At 40.4% G+C, this 27918-nt stretch overlaps 1 protein-coding gene across 5 annotated transcripts; it reads left to right on the top strand.

Moving 5' to 3' along the window:
• Positions 1-227: 227 nt before the first annotated feature.
• Positions 228-24104, top strand: kiaa0513 (KIAA0513). 5 transcript variants are annotated; one of them, XM_079345586.1, is made up of 13 exons: positions 228-393; positions 8834-9350; positions 10836-10935; positions 11984-12057; positions 12954-13024; positions 14110-14314; positions 14412-14452; positions 14621-14687; positions 15832-15909; positions 18724-18753; positions 22056-22136; positions 22461-22555; positions 23815-24104. In XM_079345586.1, exons 2-13 carry the CDS (start codon positions 8956-8958, stop codon positions 23862-23864), a joined length of 1287 nt encoding a protein of 428 aa, XP_079201712.1. In that variant the 5' UTR covers positions 228-393; positions 8834-8955; the 3' UTR covers positions 23865-24104. The 5 variants fall into 5 exon arrangements, with proteins under 5 accessions (XP_079201712.1, XP_079201709.1, XP_079201710.1 ...); XM_079345583.1 differs by having other exon boundaries at positions 229-393; positions 14615-14687; XM_079345584.1 differs by having other exon boundaries at positions 229-459; positions 14615-14687.
• The last annotated feature ends 3814 nt before the right edge of the window (positions 24105-27918 follow it).

The following is a 27918-nucleotide window of genomic DNA, read 5'->3' as shown; positions in this document are numbered from 1 at the left end:
AAGAACGAAATATGCCATCTGATGAGGCCTGGGGCCAAAATCTTCTGATTCTTCGATTTGAAGTCAAGGGCCACAAAAAATCTACTCAAGGGCCACAAATGGCCCCCGGGCCGCACTGTGGACACCCCTGTTTTAAGGTAAACGGTAAACACCATGCTTTTATTTTGAAGGGCATAGTAGTAGCTTGACATGAGCTTGACGCAGCGACGCGGCTGCACAGGTCGTTCTGATTGGCTGTGTTGACTTCAACGTCATTGGGTCCCCCCTCGTCGTGTACGGTTTTATTTGCGCATGCGCTCTTTTATCCCTAAGATCACAGACTTGAGCAAAACGACGCACTCTCCAACACGAAAGAGCAGCCCCCCTTTCTCCTGTCCGCGCGGAACCTGTCAAGTACGTACAGCTGTTAAACTACCTTGTTGTCTTATGAAATATAACCTACATTTGCACATCCGAAAGGTATTGTTTTTTTGACTTTAAAGCGCATTTCTCATCTGATTTCTGCCTTGTTGCCTGTTCCTGGGGTCGAAGAAGCGGAGGGTTATTCTCTCCTTGTCGTGATGTTTTCGCCTCTGTGGATGAATTGGAGACGTTTTGATGTGGTTTTTAACTTTTACCCCTTCGAGACCATGATATCCCTTCTGTAATGCCATGGAGATTAACATTGCAGGAAACGTCAGCCTTTGCTGTGTTTATTCAGTACTGCTTCCTATCTCAGCTGTCAATAGAGCCCAGCTTCAACTCATTGGTCAGCATGTGTGCTGCTGCTGCTGAGCTCCTGTAAGGTGTGCACTCACTGTGAGAGCCGAAGCACCTGTTCCTGTTTCTATCTCAATGAATCCTTCACTATTTCAGGTTTCCTCAAAGAAGACAGCGTAAACCAAACTTCATTCTCCAAGGTCAATAGGCTATACTGAGTTTCTTTCTTTCTTTCTTTTGTACATATTCTATACTAATGGAAGTGGGAAACAAAGTGTATGTGCATTTTACTTGTAGAAATTGGCAACTTTTTTAAACGTTTGAGTTAAACGTTCCGTCTTACGAAGTCGGCCCTGCACCATGCTCTTTTAGAAATGCGTTTTATTCAAGCTAACAGATGAGCTGCTTTTTAGTACGATTCACATTGGAGAACAGCTCATTTTCTCATCATCATGGTTTAACAGCTAGGATGCGCGTGAGGCTATATGCATTTAAAATGATTTTATTTTTTTAACTCGTGACGGTCTAGCCATTCGAGCAATTCATGAGATGTATGCCTGATGATAGTGTGCAGGGAGTGCTGCACACAAACAGGAGACATATCTGTGTCAAATATAACAAATGTAAAAAAGAACAAAAAACGTCCAAATGATTTTACAAAACTATGAATCCTTCCCATGCTATTCCTTTAGGTCTGTTTTCACGTTACTCCTCCTGACAAAATATTGTTGTAGCTTCAGTTCCTTGCCAATCAAGACAAGTTTGGTGTAATCTGAAAGTGCACATGTGGGGGAACTTCCTCTCAGGTTTTGTACCATCAAACACAGCTCATTAAACCTGGCTCCATTGTGTCCGTTTAGTTGACCTAATGTGAAACTTTTCTGTCTTAAAATGTTCAGAAAAGACTTGAAATACATGACTACTTCCAAACTCATCGAGAGACAGAATTAGCCCACACTCAGGTCTACGGTTGCAGATAATGTTGTGAGGGGAATGCAGCTTTAGAGATTTTACACAAGTGTGGCAGTGATACTATAGAGTGTCGACGATTGAAAACACTTACAGACCAAGCCACGGTATAGCGTCAGATTTGCACTCTTAAAACTATGGCAAGTTCAAAGTAATAATAGGTGAGTAATAATGAATGGTAGTAATTAAAGACTGTCAGTAATCTGTAACACAAAAGAAAAGAAGTGAGAGACAGTGGTGGTAAAAAAGAGTTTAGATGGGTAGAGTAAGGCAAGAGGTGATTGGCCCGCGGACTATCTGTAGTTGATATTGATTCCTATTTGAAGATTTTTATATATATATATATATATTGTAAATTGATTGTGCTCTTAATTTGCCAAGAAGTGTTCTTGCAAAAGTACTCTTAATGCTGCCTTGGCATTATACATTGTCATCCAAGTGCTGAACCATGGAGTGAGCGGCGCTGTGGTGGATGCATGTGCTGCAGACAGTGCTGAGATTATTAAGAACCTTCACGTCAAAGCGCTCTGCTGGACAAACTGTCATTTCTAATTCACTTCAAGCATTGTTGTCTGAAGGGTATGTTCACTACAGAGAGTATAAAAACTGTTTATCGAGCAGTTCAGAATAGTTGAGACCTGGGTGTTTCAGGTTATTATTCTAAAGAAGTTCAACATGCCTATTTGACTACAATCAAGTCAATGAATATTTTTTTTAGTTTAATGGGCCTGGAAAAAGTCAGTTTTGGTTGGGATTACTTTTTTTATACACTGTTGATGGTGTACAGATGCCAGTGGCACATTGTATTTTGAAAGAGAGTGTGCTTTGTGATAAAAGCCAGCAATACTTTTATGATTTACCACTGTTTTCAGCCCTTTGATAAATAAAAACGTGCATCTTATTGAAATTTGAACTGTTTCACTATCATGATTTATCACATGTATCTGTAAATGTGATTATTTGGGGAAATCAAACCTGTTTTTTTAATATCTAATGTATGTTTAGAGCACTTAAGTTATAAGTACAACTTACTTGGTCTTTTTAAGGCAATCGGTTTGCATGGTTTTAATAAGTAAATCAGAATTCTGTTCAAGTAAGTACAACAGAGAAATTCTAAGTCACATTAGTTAGCCCGACTTACATAAATAAGTTGTTTAAAATAGTAATTTTGAGTAGTCCATACTATATCCAGAGTATATCTTAATGAAATTCTTGAGTACTGTCTACAACAGTTTAAGTTAATTGAACTTAAATATTAGTGTACTATACTAAATAAGCAGTTGTTAGTACAACTTACACCTAAAATTACACGTTACTTAACCATTTTAAGGCAATCGGTTTGCATGCTTTTTTTAAGTAAGGTTAACTAATTAGAATTTACAGTGTGAAAACACATGTAATGAGACACATTTCAGTGTATTAAATATGAGGATGTGTATCTGTAAAGGGCTTCAGTGCTGTTTTTTGTCTTCGTCTCTGCGAGTACAAATTGCCCCTGAAAACAGAGTTAGTGTTGCTGTTTGGTGAGCAGATTAAGTTTGCGAGGACGGTCTCCTGTTACTGGCCAACATCAGCCGAGATTCAGCCACCTGACTTATCAACCAGCAGCCACGTTCACGTTCAGTGAAGCACGTGAAGGGAGGTACTCTGCTAATGTCACGCTCCTGTATATCTGAACTGAGCTTTTTTTATTGACACATTTGACAATATTATGTTCCATAAAAACACGGGAACTTGCTGTGAGGGATGAAGAAGTGCTAAATATTTGACTCAGTGATGGGATTATCTGCATCGGAGCTGCATTGTAAAAATGTGACTTTATTGCTCCTGTCAGTCGTACGAGGCTGCGAGAGAGTAGTTTCCACTTACTGGTGACAGAAGCTGATAACAGTTAACAGCTGACTTATACAAACGCTTCCAAATGATAACGTTTAGCCTTGTTTGGCTCCTTTGAAAGACAGACGTCGGTCAACTTGAAATTCCTGCATGCAGAACGCTTGTCTCATTCCCGAAAGAGCGTTTGAGTCTGGTCCAGATTAACTGAAGGTCTGTAAGAACTCAGAGGCAGCTTGAAGTCTGACGGCTCACAGGGTTTACTTTCGGTGAGGAGAGGTGGTCGAGAATAACTCTGACTTAAAGGCAGGATTGGTAATGTTCTCCAGATAAACTTTGTAGGGTTTTGGTTGAAATTGTCTTTAGATCCTGACAGACATTAATAACTTGTGTACTCTGAGAACGAAACAAAGAAAATCCATCATCTGTAGCAGCTGTGAATGCTTAAAAACTTCGACCAATGTCCGTTTTATAAACCAATCATGCCCACTCAGAGCATGAGCTGAACTCTGCTTCTGGACCAATGGCACTAGTGCATGTAAGGGGCGTGGCTTTATAGGGAGCACAGAGGGGAGGGGGTGGGTGAAGATGGAGCACTGAGGGAATGCTGCTTTAATCATGCTAGTTTTTGAAAATGACCCTGCATTTATTGGATATCCAGTTTGTACTGTCCCAGGGTTTTAGTTTTGTACCTGTGGGGTTTTAAAAAGTCTAATATTTGATATTGCGATAGAAGGCCTTATAGGGAATATAAGACCTGACCAATATGAGCTGTTTGGGGCTGATATCGATAATTTGGATGGAAAAAAATTAAACACTGATATATCAGCCGATATCTTTCTTGGACCTATATATAGATACTACACAGTTATTACGTTTATCGAACTCTTACGTATCCGTCTACGTAAAGATATACGTACTGTATCTACTTGACTCTATAGGTGATAATGTTTGTTGTAATCCATAAAGCACACTCTGCTGGTGAAGGAGAACTGCTCGTTTGATACAATGAAACTCAAGTGAAATGCTTTTTGGCTGGTCAAAGTTTTAAGTTTGATCGACTCACAAGCTGAAGTGAGCTCCTCTCCTTAGAATGGGAACTTGTGTGCCCATCTTAAACACTGTATGCAGAGTTAGTCTTTATTTATATAGCACTTTTAAAACAATTTGTTACAAGGTGCTTCGCAAATGCAAAAGGTAAAAACAGAAAAACAAACGCAAAGAGAGAGAAAAAAAAAAAAGGCTAAATGGATTACATGAAGGATTGTCTGTACAGGTGAGTTTTTAGAGGAGCTGTGGTCATGTGTACGGTTTTATTCAATCCCATCAGCTGAGTGAGTGAGTAAGCTAGCTGGCCTATGGATTCACATTTTGGACATCAAGTTCTTCATTAAAAGTTAACCTCAGCTGCTATCTACAGAAAGTAAAAATGGAGTCAAACTGACTTAAAAGGTCATACATTTCAGGGCATATTAGCGCGTCATTGGTTGCACACCTTAGAGGCTATAGTCCTGCAAGTATGGGCAGCCCTGGTTTAGGAGCAACGTGTCGTTCCTTTGCTGCTTGTTATTCGATCTCTTTGTTCAGATCTTCTGCTCAATTTATTTCCCTGTCAAATAACGGGATAAATAAAATCCCAGGATTCCATCTTTTTCTAAATGTCATAGGAACCCTCTCCTAGTTTGGTGCTTCTGTTAGTATTAATAGAATCATGCTTCTACATCGGGCTCTTATTTATCACATGAATCACATCATTGCTCTGCGCTGCACATTCTCACTATTTGTTTACTCTCCAGTGTTTTCTCTCCACACTGTCTTTCAGTCGACCAAAGGCAGAGCTCTGGTAAACGTAGGAGACTGATACAGAAGAAAGAATTTCAGCAGAGAAAAAAACATCAGCATCATGTGAAGTCATAAGATCACATGCTGACAAACATGGAGACGGTGGAGAAGTGACGGGGCATTATGATGATTTTTTTTTTGTTTTGTTCGAGCTTTGTTTGGGTGATGTTCACAGTCTCACCACAAGCAAGCTGGAAACAACCTTGTCAGTCCAAAGTATCAAGAACGAGGAACACAAAGGATGGACTCACTGCTATTGTTTTTGTGACCGAGGCACCGCAGTAGACTCAACAATGAAAACAACTTCCACTCTCAGATTACTGAAGGAAGCCAAAGGATTGTGGGTCAGGGAAGTCCCTGGTGTGGTGTTGGTTTCTGCAGAGAAAGAGCTTTGTTTGAGAATGCTACAGAGGACACTTTGGATAGCGGACTATAGTGGGCCAATAAGGGGACTTTGAAAGGACCTTGTTCACATGCTGAATTGATTTTCAATGAAAGACTATTTGACATTTAAGAAAAGTGATGAATGACTTTGCATTTGCTGCATATTATTGCTCATAAAGTCGGAGTGACAGAGATGGATGAACTGCATCACCTGCACCTGGGTAACTGCACCTCGCAGATCTTGCTCAACTGTTTTTTTTTTTTTTTTTTTTAACAGATGAGTGCGCTGAATAATAGTTCCTGGGGCTGGGAGAGGTTCTGGGGCACGTTGCGTAACAGCACCAAGGTTCATGTGAGAATCATGCAGCAGACACTGAGGGAAAGAACAGAGAGCCGGACGGGTCTTGTGATGTTTGGTGCATCGCTGACAGCAACAAGCAGGAAATCCTCTCCACACAAAAACACACGAGTAGTATCAGGATGTAAGCCCCTCCCCCCCTGCGCACATCCAAGCAAAAAACTCTTAATGATTTAAACCAAGCTGCACTGGTTCTGAAATCACATGTAGGGGTCGGTGTTGATGCGGGGTGGGGGGGGGCAGGTTGTGACTGTGTGTGTTGGAGGATTTGTGGGGGCTCCCCCTTCCTGCTCATGGAAGCAGAAATACTGCAGCCTCTGCAGTCAGCGTAAAGGATTTACAGAGTCCTTGTGTGTGTGTGTGTGTGTGTGTGTGTGTGTGTGTGTGTGTGTGTGTGTGTGTGTGTGTGTGTGTGTGTGTGTGTGTGTGTGTGTGTGTGTGTGTGTGTGTGTGTGTGTGTGTGTGTGTGTGTGTGTGTGTGTGTGTGTGTGTGTGTGTGTGTGTGTGTGTGTGTGTGTGTGTGTGTGACAGGACACATCACTCAGGCCAAATGGCATCACTGGCCTGCAGGTGATCATCTCTGCCATCCCTCTCCAGCAGAGAATCACGGCTCACCGAGGCTCTCTTGCTGCTCTCTTTGATCAGCTCGGGTCGAAAGGAAGGGTACGACATCCCAGCGACATTTCCCACTTCCAGCATCACCAGTATGACTGAGCCATATGCTCCGTCACCACAGGGAGAGCCGCCTGTCTCTTTAACACAATAAAGTCATGGTCGGATTAAGACCGAGAGCTCTTAACAACATCCCAACAAGGAAAACTCTTATCTGAGACCCGTCAGTTGACCCTGAACTCAGGATGTTAAATATCAGGGCAAAACACTTCAGTGAAAATAACTGCTGATGCCTCAGAGATGTCAGAGCAGCCACAGTGAGTGTGACAGCTGTAGGAGAAGGATTCTGATGATGCGATAAAACAACTTCCTGTGTTATAACTGTATTAGCAGACAGCGTCATACAGTCGACTGATGGAGTCAGAGTGTTCGCTTATAACAATACAAGCGATGACCTCCTTTCTTCATCACCCTTTAGCGCTGTTTTTTTTCATCATTTCCTCTGAAAAGTTTTGATTCCAGAAAACTTTAAGACCGATGTTATTTTGTCAGTGGGAAGATTATTTTTCCCCCCCGATATAAAGATGTCTGTGGGTTCTGAAGCAGATGCACTGCATGCATCTTAGGTGGAGTTTTTTTTTTTTTTTTTTTTTCAAGATCTGATGTGGGAGGTGATTTGAAGCCTTCTGTTAGTTTTTCAGCTTCAGTCGCCTGAACTCTAGTTGACACGTCACTAATGTCCTGAGGCTGATCCAGTTGGCTTTCAGCTGCGATCCTGTTTATTCTGCAACAAATCCACCGAATGACACTCCCCTCAGAGATTTAAGAAAAGACAGGAAAGTGTTGATACACATTTCTTGTCCATGTGTGTTTTTTCAGGTGTGTGTTTTGAGTAGCATGTCTCTCATCAGACAGTGGAAGAACAGATTACCACCTGGGGGGGGGAGTTGTTGATCAAGACTAAACTAACTCAGAGTCAGAGACAAACCTGAGATCAAAGTGCTCCAACAGCGTGAGACTGACCACCAGCATAAATATCTGTGATCAGTCACTCATTTAGAGGTTGTGGAAATAAGTGGGGGATAGAAATCTTTCAAAATGAATGACTAATTATGAATGAATTGAAGTTATTTGTTGTTCTAGAAAGAGTTGGTTTTCTTCTAATTTCAGTGATCACGTTTGGAAAAAAAGATGGAAACCATCAAAGAGTGGACCAAGTTGGAGTACTCCAACACCACTTGAGGATTTATAATGTATATAAAAAACGGACTAACTGGTCTTTAAAAGGGAATGAGGTGATTTCCCCGTCATGGCGTCTCATTATTACCCTCGGCCGTGCTCGTGTGTTTATCTTGCACTCATGATGTGTGTACGTGAGTCACCGTCGGTTTTATTCACTAAACACTGATTTATATAACAAACTACCTCATCTTTAGAGCGTGTGTGTGTGTACGTGTAGCCAAGAAGCCAAATGGTGCCCTGTGCTCGGGGAGCTACAGCAGATTAGCCCGCGGACAGAGAGCAGGATGGGCAGCTGTTGCTGTTTTCCGTCTCGGAGCATTCAAGGTCAGGGGAGAGAGTCGTGTGGCAAACTGTGCTCTGTGTGGCTCATGTCTTAAAGTGAGACCAGGTCAGTGTGTTGCTGTTTTAATAAGACAACAATATTAAAGGTTCTTCGGAGGTGCAGCACTGTGTACATGAAGATTAAGATCCGTGTTTCCTGTCTTTGTGGTTTCCATCTATTATTTCCCGTCTGCATGATATGAACGCTGAGTAATACATTTAAATTACCTCATTAGAATCTATTAATGCTGCACAATCAGTTGAGATTTCATTGCTACAAATAAAAGGTAAAAAAGTTGTTTTGTTTTTTGATTTCAGTACGGTCCTAATAAAATGACAAAAAATTATCATGGTATAACTTTTAGGGGAGAAGTCTCCAATTGTTTAAACTCAACGTTTTGACTGTTATGACTGTACATCCTGGTTCTCATAATGTTCTGAATATAGAGACAATAGTCAAATGACCCTTCAGTAGTTAAGAGTAGATCGTGTTCCACTATATGGTAGCCAAGTATACATTTCAATCAATGTCAATGAGGACCATGATGCTAATTGTCTTTTTCATTGTTTCAGATGCACTGGGTTTGTAAGTTCACTTGATGTCAGCATCCTCGGGGGATGGGAGGCCCTGCAAAGTCCAACAGTGTCTATGACCTGAGCTGAAACCTCCAGCTATCCCACACATCGTTTCCAACATGGAGGGTGTAGCAGTGGACAACCTCATAGACTTCGACCTGCCCTCAGAGGCCTCGACGCTGAGTGTAGACGGAGGGCAACACCAAGGCCACGCAGACATTTTCTCCCCAGAGCCCAGGTCGTCCGCGGGACTTCATCAGCAGCCTCTACTGCCAGAGCCCATGGCACCCACCGAGCATGGCTCTCACCACCACCACCACCAAGAGGAGGGAGACAATGACAGTGACGCAACAGAGTCGGCAGACAGTGAGAATGACATGGACCCGCCCTCTGACACGTGGGCGCTGAGGAGGTCGTCGTCTTCGTCGGCCCACAGCGGAGAGGACGCTGACGCTGACACAGTGGAGAGGAGGACGTTCATGAAGGCTTATGTGGAGAAGGTGTTTCATGGAAAGTAAGTACATTTACTATTTTTGTCTTTTTATATTGTTTGATGAACCGTTTCATGGCCCAACCAAAGAGGTCAGTGACTTCAAGATGATTCTGTCATCAGTCTGAAAAGACTAAATATCAAAGAGATGGAACAGCAATCAGTTTAAAGCATTTATTTTGAAAAGCCTACAGTTGTTGCTGCTTCCTGTTTGTATATGAAGCCAATCAAGCCAATATATTAAAACAATAATTATTATTTATACAAGTGTCAAGCTTTGTCTCCAAACATAAAAAAATCTCAGACATTTTTATCAAGCCTGATAAAATATGGAAAACATTCTTAGCTGCATCCTGCTACGATTGACATTTTTGATTTTTTTCTGTCAAATTTGAAGTCGCTGTATTTAATGATTTTTGAAAATGTCTCGGAGAGCTGTTCCTCCTGAATTTGCTCCCAATCGTCTGGACTTTCATGTTTAGTTTCCAGTGAATCCTCCTATATTTGTCAAGTAGGAAAAAGCAGGAGAAAAGTAGTGGAGTAAACAACAATACCATTTAAAGGTTTCCGGTTAGACAGGTTTGACTCATGTGTGATGAGGGTGTAGTTCTGTACTTACAGAAGAAGAGCTTTTTCTCTCCCTCACTTAAAGAACGCTAATTATTGAAAAATTTAATTGAACAATTAGCGTAAAAATCACAAGCTCCGCCCAATCTGCATCACCATACCTGTTCAAGCCACACCCCCAACATCATAAAGGCCTGCCCCCATAACTCCAGCTCCCTCTTTTCCCTCCAAACCAAGCCTGACTGGCTAAAGAACGAAGGAAACCACAATATTGCTGTTGTATTTACTTTTGACCAAGTGAAGTAGACCTGAAAGAATGCATTATTGATAGAAAATCATCCACGGTTTGTATCCTGTGTTTAAATGTTGCACTCACATCTAGCTTTTATTGTATTAGACCTAGCTGACACTTACAGTTCATTCTGGTACACACAGAGCACATGGAGACAATTCAACCTTCTGTACAGTAACACACAGTCATGTTTTAATAAACTACATTAACCATTGAGGAAGAGACAAAAATAAATGTAAAACGTGAAGACCTAGGTCTAAAATACAACATTTAGAATCAAGTAAACATGCTGTATTTCTGTTGAGAATGAAATGCACATACATTCACGTTTGTACAGTCAAAATGAATTTATGTGTGGCTTTGAATCATTCAATCAAGCACTGCTGAGTTGGGATGCTATCACATTTTCACAAGCCTATAAAGAATATATTCCCTGTATTTTTGTCCACACACAACTCGTTCACATATTTGTAAATCTATCTTGTTTTGGAATAAATCAGTGATGCATGTTTTACTCCACGTTTTCTAGTTATCATAAAAATCCCTCTCATAAATCCTGTGGTAAACAAAGCCAGCTGTGAGAAGCCCTGTTTTTTCACAGGGCCTGCAAATGACTGCCCTAGCGACTTTTGTGGTTCGTGTATCCACAGGGAGGACTTTGACCAGGAAGAGCAGGCGCGCTTTGGAGAGCTGTGCAGCGGAGACAACGGCAAAGGTCGGGAGTGGTTCGCCAAATACGTCAGTGCCCAGGTGAACATGAGGATAAAGAGGAAATGATGCTGGATATGACCTTTAAAAAAAAAAAAAAAAAAAACCCTACTCTATTCTAGTTGTTGGCACAAGTATAATAGGAGTCATAGTAATGCCATTGAAAGAACTACTGCGCTGGTGGTTCCTACGAGAATGTGTCTGTGGCATTTTTGCATAGGATTTTGGATCATTGCAGAAAATAAGCTCTGTGTCAAACACACGTTTCTGATTTATAGCTGTTTTGTTCAGCTGGATAAACTTTACAGATGAACACCATTTATATGAAGTTTGAAGCGTTAAAGCAGCCGAGAGAAGTAGAAAGCTAATGTTATGCTATAGCAAACTACACCGCCGTCGGTTTATTTTGATGTCACGACCGTTATGCTTCATCATCAGCGGTTTTGACAAGCTAGCGAAACCGTAGCTTATTAAGTTGTTTATTAACCTAATATTTACAAGAGCACTGAAAAACAAAGGAGATTATGCAAATAAGGGAACTGAGACGTAGCCAAAGTCTGCAACAACCACTGTAGTCTCAATTAGCTACTTGTTAGCAACTACTGTTTTAAGCACATGTAAAAACTTTAAAATTCACAAATGGGGTCTTAGCTAACTTATCTCGTCTAACAAAACGTCATCATCTCTAAAGCTTGTATTAACCACAGACCTTATTTCAGGCGTCTAACCACAAACCCATTCAAAATCCCCATTGATGTTTTGAGTGAGGAACCCATGGCGCTAAAATGCTAACTCACTTCCGGGTTTTAGGATTAATTTCTGTGCCAGTCTATAGTCCTCATTGTAGCAACCAATATCCCCCCCCCCCCGGCCCAGACTCTTTGCTGCATGTCTTCACTCTCTACTCCACACATTTCCTGTGTCTCTACAGCTGCCCTGTCAAAAGAAGGCAAAAGGTCGAAAAATGCTGCACAATTTCAGGAAATCAAAGTCTTTCTTTTCTTCCTTCACCTCAGCTGATTGGATGAGATGATCTTTGTTTCTTATATCACACTATGCTAAACCTCCCTCTGTCATTCTTTGTTCGCAGCGCTGCCACTCCAAATGTGTGAGTGAAGCCACCTTCTACAGACTGGTGCAGTCGTTTGCAGTCGTGCTGTTTGAGTAAGTCTAATATGTCACAATCGTCCAAACCTGTGTAACTGTGAAGGGTATGCAGCAGGTATGCAGAAATTCAGTTTTCCCATGAAAGATGCGTTCTATAAACATTTGTAAACTCAGTCTGGAGCGCTCCCTCTCTTGGCCCACTGCTTGTATTACTATAACTCAAATAAGAGCAAACGTGTCATTTCATTGAAACGTTTTTTGTTTTTTTTAACTGTGACATACCTGATGATCCACATGTGGCTTGATAGGAAAAACAAAACAGTGTGTATGTTTAATTAAAGCTCCCATATTTTGATTTTGTTCTGGTCTTATATGCTCTTTAGTTTGTTTTCCAGGTGCCTTGTGCATGTTTAGGCACATCTATGTGCAAAAAAGTCTTACCTCCTCTAGTTAGCAGTAGCAGCTTGTAACGCTTGTCCCTAGCTCCCCTTGTTGAAAATGGGTTTGTGACATCACAAACTCGTTGTAGCAAGCACAAACTCTTCTAGGACTGACTGTAGCATTTCCAATATGGTAAAAGGGGCGGGACATGTTCGATGGCAAAGCCGACTGACCAATTACGAGAGAGCAGCTCGGCCGACCAATTAGATAAGACCTGGCACACACGGCAACCCTTTTTGTTTTCTTTGTAGGCGAGTCTGCAAGAAAACAGACACTTTTTTTTGAACATTAGTGATTGTGAATGACTTAGAATTGAACCCCAAAAAGGGCATAAGGACTTTTAATTCAAGAACATCTCCTGGACTTTGAGTGAGGGTTGGTTCTTTTATTGAAACTGTTCATAAAAACTAAAACATATATCAGTATCACCTCCTAATCTTCACAGGGAGAAGTGTATGAGTACAAGCAGTAAGTGAAGACAGGATCAACCTTTCAGTGATTGTGTGTTACAGATGTTACCAGATGGATGATTACAGCCCCGCCAAAAACCTCATGACTATGTGCTTTACGTACTTCTACGTCGGTAAGATTTGACTCAATCAGTCTTTGATCTTCACGCTCTTTATCCATCATGGAATTTAAACATATTTGATATAAGATTTAACACCTGGATGATTATTTTGGTACTTTCTGAGATGGATCAGTGAGGCAGCATCGTCGAACGATTCTGGTGGTCAACATTTGCGAGGATGCTGCTGTTGGCAGGTTTTAACAGTGATAGTTTAAATCTCAACACCAGTTTTTTGGTGAAGAATAAAGAAACCACTTTGAGCATTCTGCTTTTGTTTTCACTGACTGTCGAGCATTATTGGCCAACATCAGTCTCTGCTTTGTTACGTTCACTTCTTCATGACGTCACATAAGATCATAGGAGATCAAAGTGTGTGTGTTACTGTTTTTTGCACCCAAACCATAACGGTAACCCTTAGTGTGTAATTGGGAGTTTGCATGTTTGAGATTAAAGAGATAAGTTTCTCCTTGTGCATGCGATTCAACCCTATTTCAAAATCAGTAAGGATTTGAAGAAAAAAAAAAAGCTGTCGTCTGAGCCTGGCCTTAGAGGAGCTCTTCTCCTCAAACTATGACTTGATATTCTTTCACAACACATCGTTGTGTTAAGCACTTTCTTTGCACAACACTCGAAAACCCAAATTGCAATATTGAAAAGTTGACTCAGCAAAGTAAACACCGCTGGGAATGGTAAAATAAAAGTCCCTCCTCAGTGATGATTCAGAGTGCAGGTCGTCTCTGTGGTTTGTCTTGCAGACACACCGCAAGAAAAAGCAAGCTGCATGGCAGTAACACTTATTCAAGCAGGAAGTGTTGAGTGATGCAGAGGTCACAAAATTCATTTCATCAACATACTACAACACACATGCACCTGCAGGAGGCAGCTTTAAGGAGCAAAGAGAAAGGCTTTAAATGGTCTCCTGCACATTTTAGCCTGCAAAGAATCTTAATTTAAAAGTTAACATTTGAGTAAACGGGACAACTCAAATAAAAGCTCTTGGTACATTGTCAGATGGTAAAAACATTACCCACAGATTTATTTCTGCCTTTTATAGATCGATTGTATTGTTTTGAACATTCTGCTGTCCTCTGCTATAGGTAAATTTCAACCTTCCCCCTCTGAGCTGCTGGATCGGGGTCCTCCAGTCAGTCTGGATTCATACCTCAACAAGGCCAACTCCTGGCTGTCTGTGAAGAAAGGTGCTGCTGAGCGCCTCCTTAAAAACACGTCAAAATCAGATGTCAAAGGTTTCTTTGGAGGCCTGGAAAGCAAGCTGAGGAGCTCGGTGGCTACAAAGACTGAGTGAGAAAACGCTTCTCCTCTTCTGAAGTCTTTTTTCATGACACAGACTTCATTCCAGACTTCATTCTTTTTCTCTCTCCCGCTTTGTCGTTTGTAGGGAAAGTGAAGGAACAGTTGAGACGAAGCCCAGATCACCAGGTATAGTGCACTGCAAATCACCTGAGCTGACATATTATCCATCCATATAACTATTACAATAATAAACAGTCCAAGTAGCTGTTTTCTTCCTCTCCTAACACTAGTCTAATAGCTTGTACAAAATGTGACTGAGATGTTGACTAAGCTCCTCTTCAATCCCAGTGTCAGACACTCCAGAGGAAAAGAAAAGTGAAAAGGTGTACCTGTACACTCACCTGAAGCAGCAGCCCATATGGTAAGTTGAAGGTCACATATTATGTTAAATACACTTCTCCTTCTCTCAATCTCCTGCCTTCACTACTTTTAATAAAAGGTGAGCTCGAACAGGCTGTTTGGAGATTTTCCCGTTGTGACATCACAAAGTGCAGTAACCCCTCCCCCAGGTGGGTGATGCTCCTACAGCCAGGTGTTTTGTTCTGCCCTGTGAGCCTGCCTTCCCACCGTAAACAATTGGACAAGAATAAGCGAAAAAGAATCCCTTTCCAGAGGGGCGTGGTCAGACACGGCTCATTTACATTTAAGGCTACAGACCCAGAAACAGCCTGTTCTGAGCAGGGCTGAAATACAGGATCAGAGTGGATTTTTGGCAAGAAACTTGACATGTTTTTAGAGACCTCAGAGATTTATGTGCGACATTTAATGAAAAAACACAAAAAGATACAACACAGACTCTCTGTTATACAGCAAGTATAGTCGAATGTGCTTTTGTTTGGGTTTTTTTTGTTTGTTGCAGTTTTATGGTGTGTACAGTCCCTTACACAGTTGGGTAAAAGTCATTATTATATTCTCTTGAAAATCTGCACCCAGAGTATCAGAAACAGACTCCAGGCTTTAAAAATTGAGATGGCAGCAGTTACAATAGATTCTTATGGTGACAGCAAAAACAATACCAAAACTTCAACAACAAAAAACATCCCCTCGAATCAGTCCTGATTGAATTATACTTAATCACTGTCATGTTGTCCCATATTTTTATTGATTGGCCACCAATTACAGTCCAGCACTGGACTTGTTCTCACTCTTTTTTTGCTTCATTGACTGTCAGGAGAATTATTGAGTTCTTTGGGTCCTTCACCAAATTCATATTGGTCACCAAATAGTTGCTGCACGAAAGAAATGAAAACTACTTCCTCCTTCAATTCTTCACAACACTGTGAGTGCTATGAGACTGCATGACTATTTTAGTGAGGCGTGCAGACTGGCTACATTTTAGCATTCTTTAAAGCACTTCAAAGTCAATCATGTCAAAGATTGACCAGATTCATGACGACATGGTTTAAATTCCTTGCAGTCACTGTTTTTCTTTAGCAGCTTCACCTTAAGACTGTGATCTAGATCAGGAAGAAAACCTGTAATCTGTCGTCTCTTGTCTCTGTCAGGCATACATTACGATTTTGGAACGCTGCTTTTTTTGATGCTGTCCATTGTGAGAGGACGAAAAGATCACCAACTACGAGGTAAGTCTGGATAAGTAGAAACATTCTTTTCCACCATAGGTCTTCAAGAACAAAAACTAAAACATGAGAGGTTTGATCTGTTTATAACTGCTTCTAAAGTTTCTTCTTCCGGTGCAGACAAGCCACGCTCCAGCTGATGTTAAACCAATATTTCTTCTTTTCCTTTTGTCAGCAAACACCAGGAAAAACTAAACACGAAGTAAATTAAGACACAAGCATTCATGAGCACAAATAATTACAAAAAAAATTAAAACCGCAAGCGGTGATGAAGGGACCGAAGCACCCCGCGCATGTCGGCGCGTGTCGCGACCGCGAGAGTGCGACGGCGGGAGTGCAGCCGCGACAAGTGGCCAAGCAGCAGGCCTTACAGTCATTGAAGGTTAAAAAATTGGAGTGCGCCGAGACATCAAAGTTTGATGGTACGCCGTGGCCACGCCCTTTGACGAAATAACGTGCAGAGCACAACGAGAGATCTTCAACATGTCCAGAACACACTGACACTGAGTTTACGATGATCGGATAAACGCTGTTGTAGGAGTTCGATCAAATAGCTAACCTGTGATAAAGGAATTTCAGCCATTTTTCTTGCATTAAAAAAAATATGGCGGACTTCCTGTTCGGTTATGACTATGGGCATAAGAGGCTTTTATGTAGCTCCTGACATGCCCAATGAGCATAAAAAATGTCATGCACGTAGGCCAAAAGAAACTCTATGGGGAGGCCTTGTTGAAAATTTCAAGGGGGCGCCACTGAGTCATTTAACCACGCCCACTTTTCATGCCAAGATGTCTAGTTTTATTTTTCCACTGGGACCATGTGTGTGATGTTTGATGAATGTATGACTATATTAAGGCCCGTTACAAACTACTTCCTGTTTGTGACGAACAACGCGTCCGTATGACCACGCCCTTTGAGGAAATAACGTGCAGAGCACAACGAGAGATCTTCAACATGTCGAGAACACACAGACCTTGACGTTGTGTCAATCGGATAAACGCTTTTGGAGGAGTTCGTTCACATAGCTAACCTGTGAAACGCGAATTTTCGCCATTAAAAAAAAATATGGCGGACTTCCTGTTTAGTATTGACTATGGGTGTAAGAGGATTTATTGTAGTTACTGACATTATGAATGTACAAAAAAATTGTCATGCATGTCAAAGAAAAAAACCTCTATGGGGAGGCCTTTCAGAAAGGTAAAATAGGGGTGCGCCGAGACATCAATGTTTGATGGTACGCCATGGCCACGCCCTTAAACGAAATAACGTGCGGAGCACAACGAGAGATCTTCAACATGTCTAGAATACACTGACACTGAGTTTACGATGATCGGATAAACGCTGTTGTAGGAGTTCGTTCAAATAGCTAACCTGTGAAACGTGAATTTCGGCCATTTTTGTTGCATTCAAAAAAATATGGCGGACTTCCTGATTGGTTATGACTATAGGTGTCAGAGGATTTTATGTAGGACCGGACATGCCCAATGAGCATAAAAAAATTCATGCTCGCAGGACCATAAAACCTCAATGGGGAGGGCTTTTTGAAAATTTCAAGGGGGCGCCACTGAGTCATTTAGCCACGCCCACTTTTTATGCCAGCATGTCTAGCTTTATTTTTCCACTGGGATCATGTGTGTGATGTTTGATGAATGTATGACTATATTAAGGCCCGAAACAAACTATTTCCTGTTTGTGACGAACAACGCATCCGTAAGACCACGCCCTTTGACGAAATAACGTGCGGAGCACAACGAGAGATCTTCAACATGTCAAGAACAAGCAGATACTTAATTTGCGTCCATCGGATAAACGCTTTTGGAGGAGTTCGTTCAAATAGCTAACCTGTGAAACGCTAGTTTTCGCCACTGAAAAAAAATATGGCGGACTTCCTGTTTGGCTTTCACTATGGGCGTAAGAGGATTTTATGTGAGATCTCGCATGCTGAATGTGTATAAAAATTTTCATGCACGTACGATGAAAACACGTCAATGGGGAGGCCCTTTTGAAAATTTGGAGGGGGCGCCACTGAGTCATCTTGGGAAAAAAATTTACGAAATGACGAGAATATCAAATTTTTCACCAGACCCGATGATGTTGGAGATTTTGATGAGTTTTCATTCACGTTCAAGCCGTCAAAAATGGCTCCAAAGAGGCGGAAGAAAGAAAAAAAAAAAAAAAAAGAAAAATAATCATTTGAAGAACAATAGGGTCCTTCGCACTGGTCAGTGCTTCGGTCCCTAACTAAACAAAATGTCCTTCACAAATAAAAATACAATCACATACAGTGTGCGCCTTCTGACCAGAAATGTTAAGTATTTACAGTCTTTAAACATTCTTCACAGAGGAGTCTCCTTCATCTGTGTCCTACTGTTGGCAATAGCTCCACAAGGCACACTTAATTACTTCAATTAAACATGTGAACGCCGCATGCTGACCACTGAGCGCACCACACAATTCAACCAGTAGGTGTCAGTGACTGTACATAGAATTGGGCCACATTTTCAAAATAAAACATTTCCTGTAATTACAACCAAAAACCTGTATGAAGCACAATTTCCTGCGACAGCTACACTGTTCTTGTCAGTGTTTCTTCTCTTTATTCAAATGAAAAAGTGAAGTGCTACTGGCTTCAACCAAAACCAACACTGCTGCTAATCTCCTCCTGTCCTTCTACTCCTCTTCTCTCCTCCACATTGTTTCTGCTCTTCTCTCCTTTCCTCACTTCTCGACATCTCCCCGTCTACAAGCTGGTGTTGTTCTCCTCCTTTCTGCATGTTTACTCTGACCTTTGTCTCCTTGTGCCTTGCTGCCGAGCAGGGGAGCGCAGGATGAAGAGAAGTCTGAGAGGTCTGTCTGTTTGTCCGCTGCCCTAAAAACATGAATAGATGAATAAAGGCAGAGAGGAGAAGGACAGTAGACCTGGCGGGTGTATCACCAGTCTTCTAGTGAAACATAATCTCTGATATAATCTGTCAGGTAGGATGAGTGAGGCAGACGTTTGCAAACAAATATCTGAACTGACTTAAGAACTCGCTGAAGGGTTTTGGTGGACTGGTTGTGCTTGTCGAATCAACCTGATGAAGCCAAATTAAACATTTGAGCGCTTTTAGTGGCAAACTTGCATCCACATTGTTAAACTCCGAGTTAAATATCTTAATATTTTCTACATGATAGTTACATTGGGTTGAAGAGGAACCCTTCAGGTCCAAAAGTGGCCCTGGGTCCATTTTTTTAGTCTTCCTTTATGTGCTCTGTTAAACAATGACAGGGTTAGTCTAGGACATCAGGAAGTCTTGTCCGAGACAAAGTGGTGTATTCATTAAAAGATATAATCTGCCTAATCCCAGCTGGGCAGTAATGTCAACGTCACAGGACTATGAAGTTATTGTAATTACAGTTGGATGACTGTGTTTGAATATTTGTTTCTTTTTTCTGAGTTCTTCAGAGGCTGAAATCCTCGCTTGTTTTCTTCTGTTGCCTTTTATCTTCCTTCATTTAACCTCTGTCGGCATGTCGTGGGCGTCCTATAGGTGATGTGATTTACCTTGGTATGCTTTCATGCTGCTGTTGAAATGATTTTTTTTTTTTTTTTTTTTGCCCATCCTTGATGAGTAAAAGCATCACGCCCACATCTAATATCCTGATGTGCAATGACAACCTTGTGTAATGTCTGTGATGGTATTTATATCTGGAGCCGGAGACGGAGGCAGCAGCTCCTCTGCAGTCTCTCTTCACAGCTCCCTGCATGTTCACACCACTCGTCTCTCTGCATGGGATTTTTTTTTTCTCTCCCTTCTCTGCACATTTTCACATATGCAATCTCTTTTTGACACTCTTTGATTGTATAGATTTTAATGACAAATAAGTAGAAATGTACACTTTGAACAGTTAAACACTGAGGTACCACTCTGAACTTTTCTTGTTTTTTTTCATAATGAGCTTTACTGTCTGCTGAAAATATTACATGTATAGACTCCTGGGATCTGATACATGAAGCTAATACAGAGGGGCCATAAACGGGTGTTGTGTTTTAATAACCAGCAGGGGACTCAACTCGTTACAAAGAAGCCAGACAGAAGTCACATTAAATGAGTTTCTTCTTCCCTTTTTTCTCCATTAAACATTTTCTAGTGATTTAATATTCTCAACCACTTCTTTAAAGTCTTCTTCAATACAGCACCAGACTTTTATACTAAATGAGGGTCTTGTGTATGGTTGGGTCTGCTGTAGGGCTGGACACCTGCGAATGCTTAGTTGCTTTGGTGACCTAAATAAAAGTGCTTTTCTGTGTTAAGTTGTAGAGGTGGGGGAAAAAAATGAATGTAAAAATGAAGATGCTTTTCTTCTAAGATTTAAAATCGATTGTATAACTTCCCAAAAAACTAGTATTATTAGTAGTATTATATGGTTTTTTTTGTTTTTTTACCTCTTTAATTTAGCAGAATGCCGAATAAAGAATTCAGCCAGACTCACAGATGACTGGATTAGATCTTAAAGTCCTGATTCATAAATAGACCTTGAATCCATGGAGCGATGAATCGAAAATCGATTCTGAATGAAATCTTTACCCCAAGAATCGAAGTTGTGAGACACAAAGATTCCCAGCCCCATTAATTTGTCTAAAAGACAGAGTAAGTTGTTTTTCAATGGATAAAATAATAATCCCATTAATGCCACAGTTACTGTGGACATCAGATGCACTTTACCTACCAAGCTGAGCTAGCTACATCAGATATACTGAAACTGTTCTCTCCAGCTTCACACTCTCATGTGGTCATTCTTTACTTTAAAAAATGTTAGCAGAGCAAAAAGTACACCCTTAAAGCTTACAATTGGCAGTCCATAAAAGTGGTGTATGACATTAAAGTGGCTACACCATCACAGCAATGACTGTGTAGACTCTATAAACGGACATTTTAATATAGACTAATGGAGCAGCAGCATCCATTAATCCTCCCATAGGTCGGCCCCTCGGCGATTCTCCTCTCCCCTTTGGCTCTTTAAATGTTAATTGTAAAACCAACAAAGAGCTAACAGGAGATCTAATTACAACATTTATTTGACACACTCTACTGGTCCCATCAGGACATGGTGTTGTGGTTCAAACTGGTTCTGTAGTGGGTTATGATTTCTGTCATGGTTTTCTCCTTTGTTGTCTCCACTGAATGCTCAGGAGCGCTAAGATGCAGAGCTAGCCCTCACCACTGCACTGGACAACAAATTGTCTATTCAGGTTTTAGATATAGGCTCAGGATTTATATGTTCTGTCAAAGCCTAGGACATTTCTATTTCTAGTTCATTTAACTTCTCCTCTGCTTGTTTCCAATGATGATTCTTTATGAATTCATCATTAACTGTTTTATTATTTTGCTGAGGGCTGGTTGATGTTTTTTTTTGTCATTGTTGCTTTTGACATTGTGTTAATGTGTTTTGGTTTGAAATGTAGTCGCTCTTCTTGCATCTCATTTCAATAATCTAGAGGTACAGGGGTGGATGTCATGGATTTCCTTTGTTGGACTAATAGCGATGTTAACTGATGTCAGAAGTTTCTGGAACAAAAGGACAAAGCTGATTTGTGCTACGTGTGTGAATAATGTTGCCTTGTCTTATTATAACCCTGCCATGCTCACATAGTCCTTGTTAGAGTCACAGTGTTTAGTTCCTTGGTGTTTGTGTAAACACAGACACTTCAACAGCACCCCAGGTTATCAGACAGAAAACCACAAACATTTAGTCTGTAAAATAAGATGAAAGTCACCAAATTAGTGGACAAAACCACAAAGTGATGCTTTTGTACAGTGATCTTTGAAGCTCGAATGTAAGACAACATACCAGCAAATCATATTTAAATATCTTCCAAATGCCACAAACAGTAAAGTGGGCTTCAATCAAATTTCAAAACAGACTCAAAGACATGTTTGCTCCGTAGCCCTGATCCTGTTCTGTATGAAACGATAAGGATCCTAATGTTGTGCATTTGACAGATTAGGTGTAAAACAAGTTCCAGTCTGTTGTACTGATGGAAAAAAGTCAGGAAGACAGTGACATGTGATAGTCTGTGACATCCACCCCTGACCTGTTGCAGTAGTTGTGAAGGTCGAGTGGAGACTTTGGGATAAAACCTGACTCTGAGTGTCTCTGTGCTGCAGGGAGAGGTGGTGTCATATGACCCAGGAGGAGAGGGACGACAGCTCCAAAATCGATGAGAACATCGCCTTCGGTCAACTGGGGTGAGGAAGCAGCCGCAGTTATGTCTTTGAACTAAAACAAGAGGAGGAGGGCATGGAGAGGCTTTGATTTATAGATGAGTGGGAGGCCCCCTGGTGGTTAAATCAGATACTGCGGTCAGTACGTGCAGTAGTATTTGACAAAGGTTATGTTGAAGACAGAGGACACTTCCTTTGTCATTTAATACATAGATTACGGTTTTACATTTTACATTTGCAGTTGCTAATTTTACATTAAATTAAAGATTAAATTTCCTCATTCTTGAATTAATGTGTCAGTGATAATTAACACTTAAACTGCTATGACTTTGGTTTGGTGTATTTCAGGACATTCACTCACAACATGCTGGCCTTTGGGCTCAGTAAGAAACTCTGCAATGACTTCCTGAAGAAGCAAGCTGTCATCGGCAACCTCAATGAAGGTAACTCATCAGAGGAACGATTCAACCTGAAACAATAGAATCATTATTGATTCAGTATCTGTAGATTTAAAGAGTCCTGACGGATGAATCAAGTTGTAACTATAAGTGAACTGACTTATCTCCTGTTTTGAGAGCTGCACTTTGTCTGTTAAAGAGATCTCTTCAATGTCAGTGTATTTACAGTGTCTCCTGAATCACCTCATTTTACATCATCTCACTATCCAATCAGAATGTGTCCTGATGAGTTAAGCACGTTGATACAGTTATGTCTGTAATGTAAAAAATAACTCTACTGAATCCTCATTAATGCTTTCTAGTCTTCTGACTACTCAAAGTGCTTTTACGCTACAGGTCACATTCACACACGGATGGTAGAGGCTGCTGTGCAGTGTCAGCGCTATCGGGGGGGCATTCGCGGGCCGTGCCCCCCCCCCCTCTTAGTAGTTACCCAGGCCTCCCCAAACACGTCGCCCCATGATTTGTGAACTTGTTTTACGCTAATGAACCCCCAATAGTTAATTTATCTCCTAGTATCCAAGGCAGTATATATAGTCCCTACCTTGACATTGTCTTCTCAATCACGGTGGGTAAAAATAATAAAAAAATCTATATGATTTTATGTTCATTCACAGCTGTCAAATGTCGCATTAGATTGTTTTGCATGACTAGATCACTATTCACTCAAAATTGATGCCAATTTTACAAAGAGATTGATATTTTCCCCATCAATTCTGGTTTGGCTTATGATGTCATCAAACTGTCCACCAATTACAGGTGCAAGGAGGTGGAAATGCACATTAAACCTATCAGTAGGCTAGCCTATGAATCGTGTGTTATTATATGGGGGTTAGGCATAGGCCTATTGCTGCCGCGTGCCTAGGGTTGCCGACCCCTGGGCTACATCCACAAAGGTGTGCGTGCAGGCGCGTGCATACAGACTCGCGTGTAAGCGCGCGCGTTAACTGTGCCCCCCAGAGCAGTCTCAATGCCCCCCCACCTAACTTAGGCTGGAGCCGACACTGCTGCTATGTGCAGGGTTCTTCAGTAGTAACAAATCCACTTCACACGCTTTCACGTGCTGCCGACAAAGCAGCAGGAGCAACTTGGGGTTAAGTGTCTTGCCCAAGGACACATCAAACATGTGAATGCATGAGCTGGGAATCTAACCTAGAACCTTTCCCGTTAAGAGGTGATCAACTCTACCAAACGAGCCACAGCCGCCCCCTAACCAAACGTGTCTGTGTGTTCTCTTCCTGCAGAACAGTACAAGCTGCTGACCGACCACATCGAGAAGATGGCGGCAGAATGAGTTTGAGGAGGACAGGCAGCATTACAACGACTGACAGGACACAATCACACACACACACTCAAAAATATCAGCAGTTTGTTTTTCACCTCAGCATCACAATAACCAACAGTCTGTCTCATCACACATGACACACATTACTGAACTGTATCATCTTGTAGCAAACCCAGCCTGGTAGTGCTCCTCTGCATTCGTCCCGTTTTAGCAATAACGCGTCGTACTTAAATCTCTGTAACGTCTCTGACAGTGAGCAGCTTTACTGAAACAGGAAGAGCACAAAGGGAAACCATCAAGTATAAAGCTTAAAAAGCCCAGTGTGGAGTCAGACTCTCTGGACGTGTGTACATTACATATATCTATATATCTGTGCTGTTTTAAACTATGTGGTCCTTAGTCATTACATCTATTACAGGTAACACACCTCACAGCATGTTTTTTAAACCGTGTACTGAGTATTCATTGTTCTGCCTTGTAATATTTAGTTAAATAATTGTGTAGGTACAGTTTGACCCAAATATAAGTTCACAAAGACAGTTAAGTGAAATACTCATTACTATATCATGCTGATCTGTTTTCTGTATCATGTAGTATCCTATGTGGCAGTTGTAACGTGCACTTTATCTGTTTGCATTCAAATTGGTAAAAGCATTTTCTCTCCAGCTCCAGAAAGTTTGACATCTTCTTGGACATTTACGTTTATTTACTTTCAAGCCGAGAGTTAGACCAAAACGACGTAACCTGCTAATGCCAGTTTGCCTAATATAAATCTATAGCAAAAAACAGTTAGCTTAGCTTAGCATAACCCTGTGAAAGGAACAAGATACAGAAAGCCTGGTTCAATCAACGGGTAATAAACTCACTTATCAGCACCCCTAAAGTTTATTTAATCCATAAAATGAAGTTTCATTTAAAAGTGTAGAAATGGTTGGGGAGCACTGTTGACTGAAACTGCTCTTATTGTTTTAAAGGGAAGCAGGATTGTTAACTCTTGCAGAGTTTAAACATGCTGATATTTTTTACTTGTTTTTTTCTCGCTGATATAAACACTTTTTGGTCATTGATAAAGAGCCTCAGGTCTCATCTCTAGTGGAATTAATGTTATTATATCAACAGACATTTAATGGAAAGGATTAAAGAAAAAGCCTTCTTTAACCTATGGTTTTATGTAAAACATAACTTTTAAAAGGGTCCAACATGCTGCCATTGAAAGGAATATGAATGAGGTTAGATCCTGTATGATTCATCGCTGTTTTATCTGCTTGTCGTAGGTGAAGAACACTTTGATTTTGGACATTTCATTTTAATGCAGAATGTCTTCTGATGGGCAACCTTTTAGCTTTACATTTTCTTTTTTTGCATGACTTTTTTTTAATCTCGTCTTTATGCTAAGCTAAGCTAACCATAGCTATAGCTTCATGTTAAACAGAATATTGTATCAATCTTGCTGTCCAACTCTGTATGGGGGGGAAAAGAAGAAAGAAACAGATAAAGTCGTCCTAGAAATGCTTTCAAATCCAACTGTGGGACATATTTCATTTAAAGTGGTTTATTTTCTGTAGGTTTTATTTAATAGAGACTTAATTATATCTTTGGAAACATTACCATGTAACATTACATCCCAAGTGCCTTCAATGAAAGTTATTGACCTCCTCTCCAACATTTCATGCTATAGACTTTTTTTGCTTATCATTTATGAATTATTCTCTTTTTTCCCATTCCCTGCGAGGTAAACGGCCCCTGCATGCAAGTAAAACTATCTGTGCTCTCATTGTTGGATCTCGGTGGTCATCCTTTTAAATCCCCTCTCCATGAGTAGCTATCTTTATTTGTACCCAGCATGTGTAACCCACATCAAGCAAATGTAAAATGAGTGACTGAACTGTGAAGCGACAACTGTATTACTTCATGTGACCACTGTGGGGCAGCATTGTATCTTCATTCAATTCCCTTCTCACAGACAGAATCCTTAGCTACATGATGAAAGTATAAACCCGGGATTTTTTAACATAATTATAGTTATATCCGTGTGAATACCAGGGTGATGCACTTTTGACTTTCTGACAGGTTGATCTTTTTCAGATTGATCATTTGTTTTAATCATCAATGATAAAGCAATTCTGTAAATAGTGTACATGTTTCTTTTGTGTTGTGAGAATGAACGTGCTGTTTTTGTCAATTCTTGATCTTTAATTGTAAATTTACAAAAAGTAGTCGTAGAAATGTGCTGTGGTCATTCCAATTAGAGACCATACTTTAGGTTTCCAACTGTAGTCATGACCCTGAAGTGCTTCTCAACATGTAGCCTTTGTTTGATGTGGCCATTCAAAGTATGTACATAGTGTTGTGAAATTATGACCCATTTTAAATGTACAGTTAATGGTTCTATGGTTCATAGAGAAAGCCATGAAAACCTGTATCCTTCAAACTGCTGTTAAAGATTCAGTTATTTCTCCAAAGTGTCTCTTTGCATGTGGTCAAAGTAGACATTTAAAACTTTGAATCATATTCTCAGACTATTGTGTTTTCTCTGATGAAGTACAAACCTTTATCTGCTAGCTTTGCGTTAGCTGTTTGCACTACATTTAGTCTGTACACCCACTCTACACGTCCTCTTGTGAAAAATGTTACACTGATAATTGCTTTTATATTTGTTCAGTGCATGCTGTCTCCCTGCAATGGGCATATCTGTTGTAGATTGTTGAGCCAAGTTTGTCTTTTATTGCCTGGAGGTGAACACCCTTTCAACCATACTGACTTTGTGTAAAGTATCAACAAAGCGGAATATATCATTAAAGTACAGCAAAACGTTTTTTGTGGGATTGTCCTTTATTTATTCATGTAGTATACGAACGTGGTCTCCAACAGGGGTGGGCGACACTGCTGTTTGGTGTCAATCCAATACAAACGTACACAGAGCCAGAATTGGTAACTGTATCAACAAAGCCTAGATTTAAGTACTTGACTTTTTTTTGGTCCACTAAATGATTGGAAAATGTTTTGCAACCATTTTAAGGCTGAGACTGTCAGATAAGGCAGGGTGTTTGCTGGACCATGATGTGCTGTATGAGTGTATTTGACAACAGCCAAGTCTTCACATGTTTCAGATTGTTTCTACTGTAAAGAGGACTATACAGTGAAAGCTGCTAAAAAACAATGAATGGATTAATTAATTGATCAATCAATCAGGCATTTTAAAGTGGCAAGATGTGAAGATCAAACGATATGAGACCTAATATTGAACCTAGAGGAATGCCACCATTCATTTGATACTTGTGTGACTAAAACATCCAATTTTCCATAAGTTCTTACGTGTTTTATTTTTACATTTAAATAGTATCCGAGATTTCTATCAAACTTTTAGGTCTACTTTAAAGAGTCAAGTGTTCCTGTCAGTTAAAATTTTACTCAAAGTTGAATATTGGATTTTGTTAAGATTGTGGTATGAAAACTGTTTTCTTTAAAGAGGTTTAACTGTGGTGGCCTTTAACCGACAGAATAAGCAAAAGAATAGTATAGTTGACTGAAAGACAATAAACTGTTTTTGCAAAAATTGTATGTAGGAATTAGATATGAAAAACACAAAGGATTTAAATGGAAAATCAGTTTTAATGTATCTGGAAGTTTAAAATGGCCATATAACTTAAAATGTAGAAATTACTATAAACTTTAAAGTTACACTATGGAGGGTTGGTAGAGAAAAGTTGAAAACATTTACAGATTCTCTCCTCATATGTGGTTCAAAACTCTATACACACACTGTCCTCAGAGGAACATTTGGTCCCTGGAAAACTGTATGAAGGTAAAATGCATGAGAAGTTGTGGTGGTGGACCGGCAACAGTGAAACCGTAGCTCTTATGCTAACTTTTTAGCTCCAAATAGTGTTCCAGGGACCCATGTTTCATTTGAATGAAGTTTGGATATTTAGTTCAGAAAATATAGCAGAGACTTGTTAACTTTACCAATTTTGAAATTTTGCTACTAAATCTAAATAGTGCATCTTTAATGTTTTTATTTAGCATTATATTGATCTCTAGAAAAGTGTTGTTGTAGCAGCAC

The sequence above is a fragment of the Symphodus melops genome (assembly GCF_947650265.1).
Source record: "Symphodus melops genome assembly, chromosome: 6".
NCBI classification, from domain to species: Eukaryota; Metazoa; Chordata; class Actinopteri; order Labriformes; family Labridae; genus Symphodus; species Symphodus melops.
The sequence above is the reverse complement of the archived record's forward strand: the minus strand, read 5'-3'. Positions and strand labels throughout refer to the sequence as shown.

Coding starts and splice junctions, on each gene's coding strand:
- kiaa0513 (XM_079345583.1), top strand. CDS start 8,956: ATGGAGGGTGTAGCAGTGGACAACCTCATAGACTTCGACCTGCCCTCA. Junction 14,315..14,411: donor TCGGTGGCTACAAAGACTGA/GTGAGAAAACGC, acceptor TGTCGTTTGTAG/GGAAAGTGAAGGAACAGTTG. Junction 18,754..22,055: donor GATGAAGAGAAGTCTGAGAG/GTCTGTCTGTTT, acceptor TCTGTGCTGCAG/GGAGAGGTGGTGTCATATGA.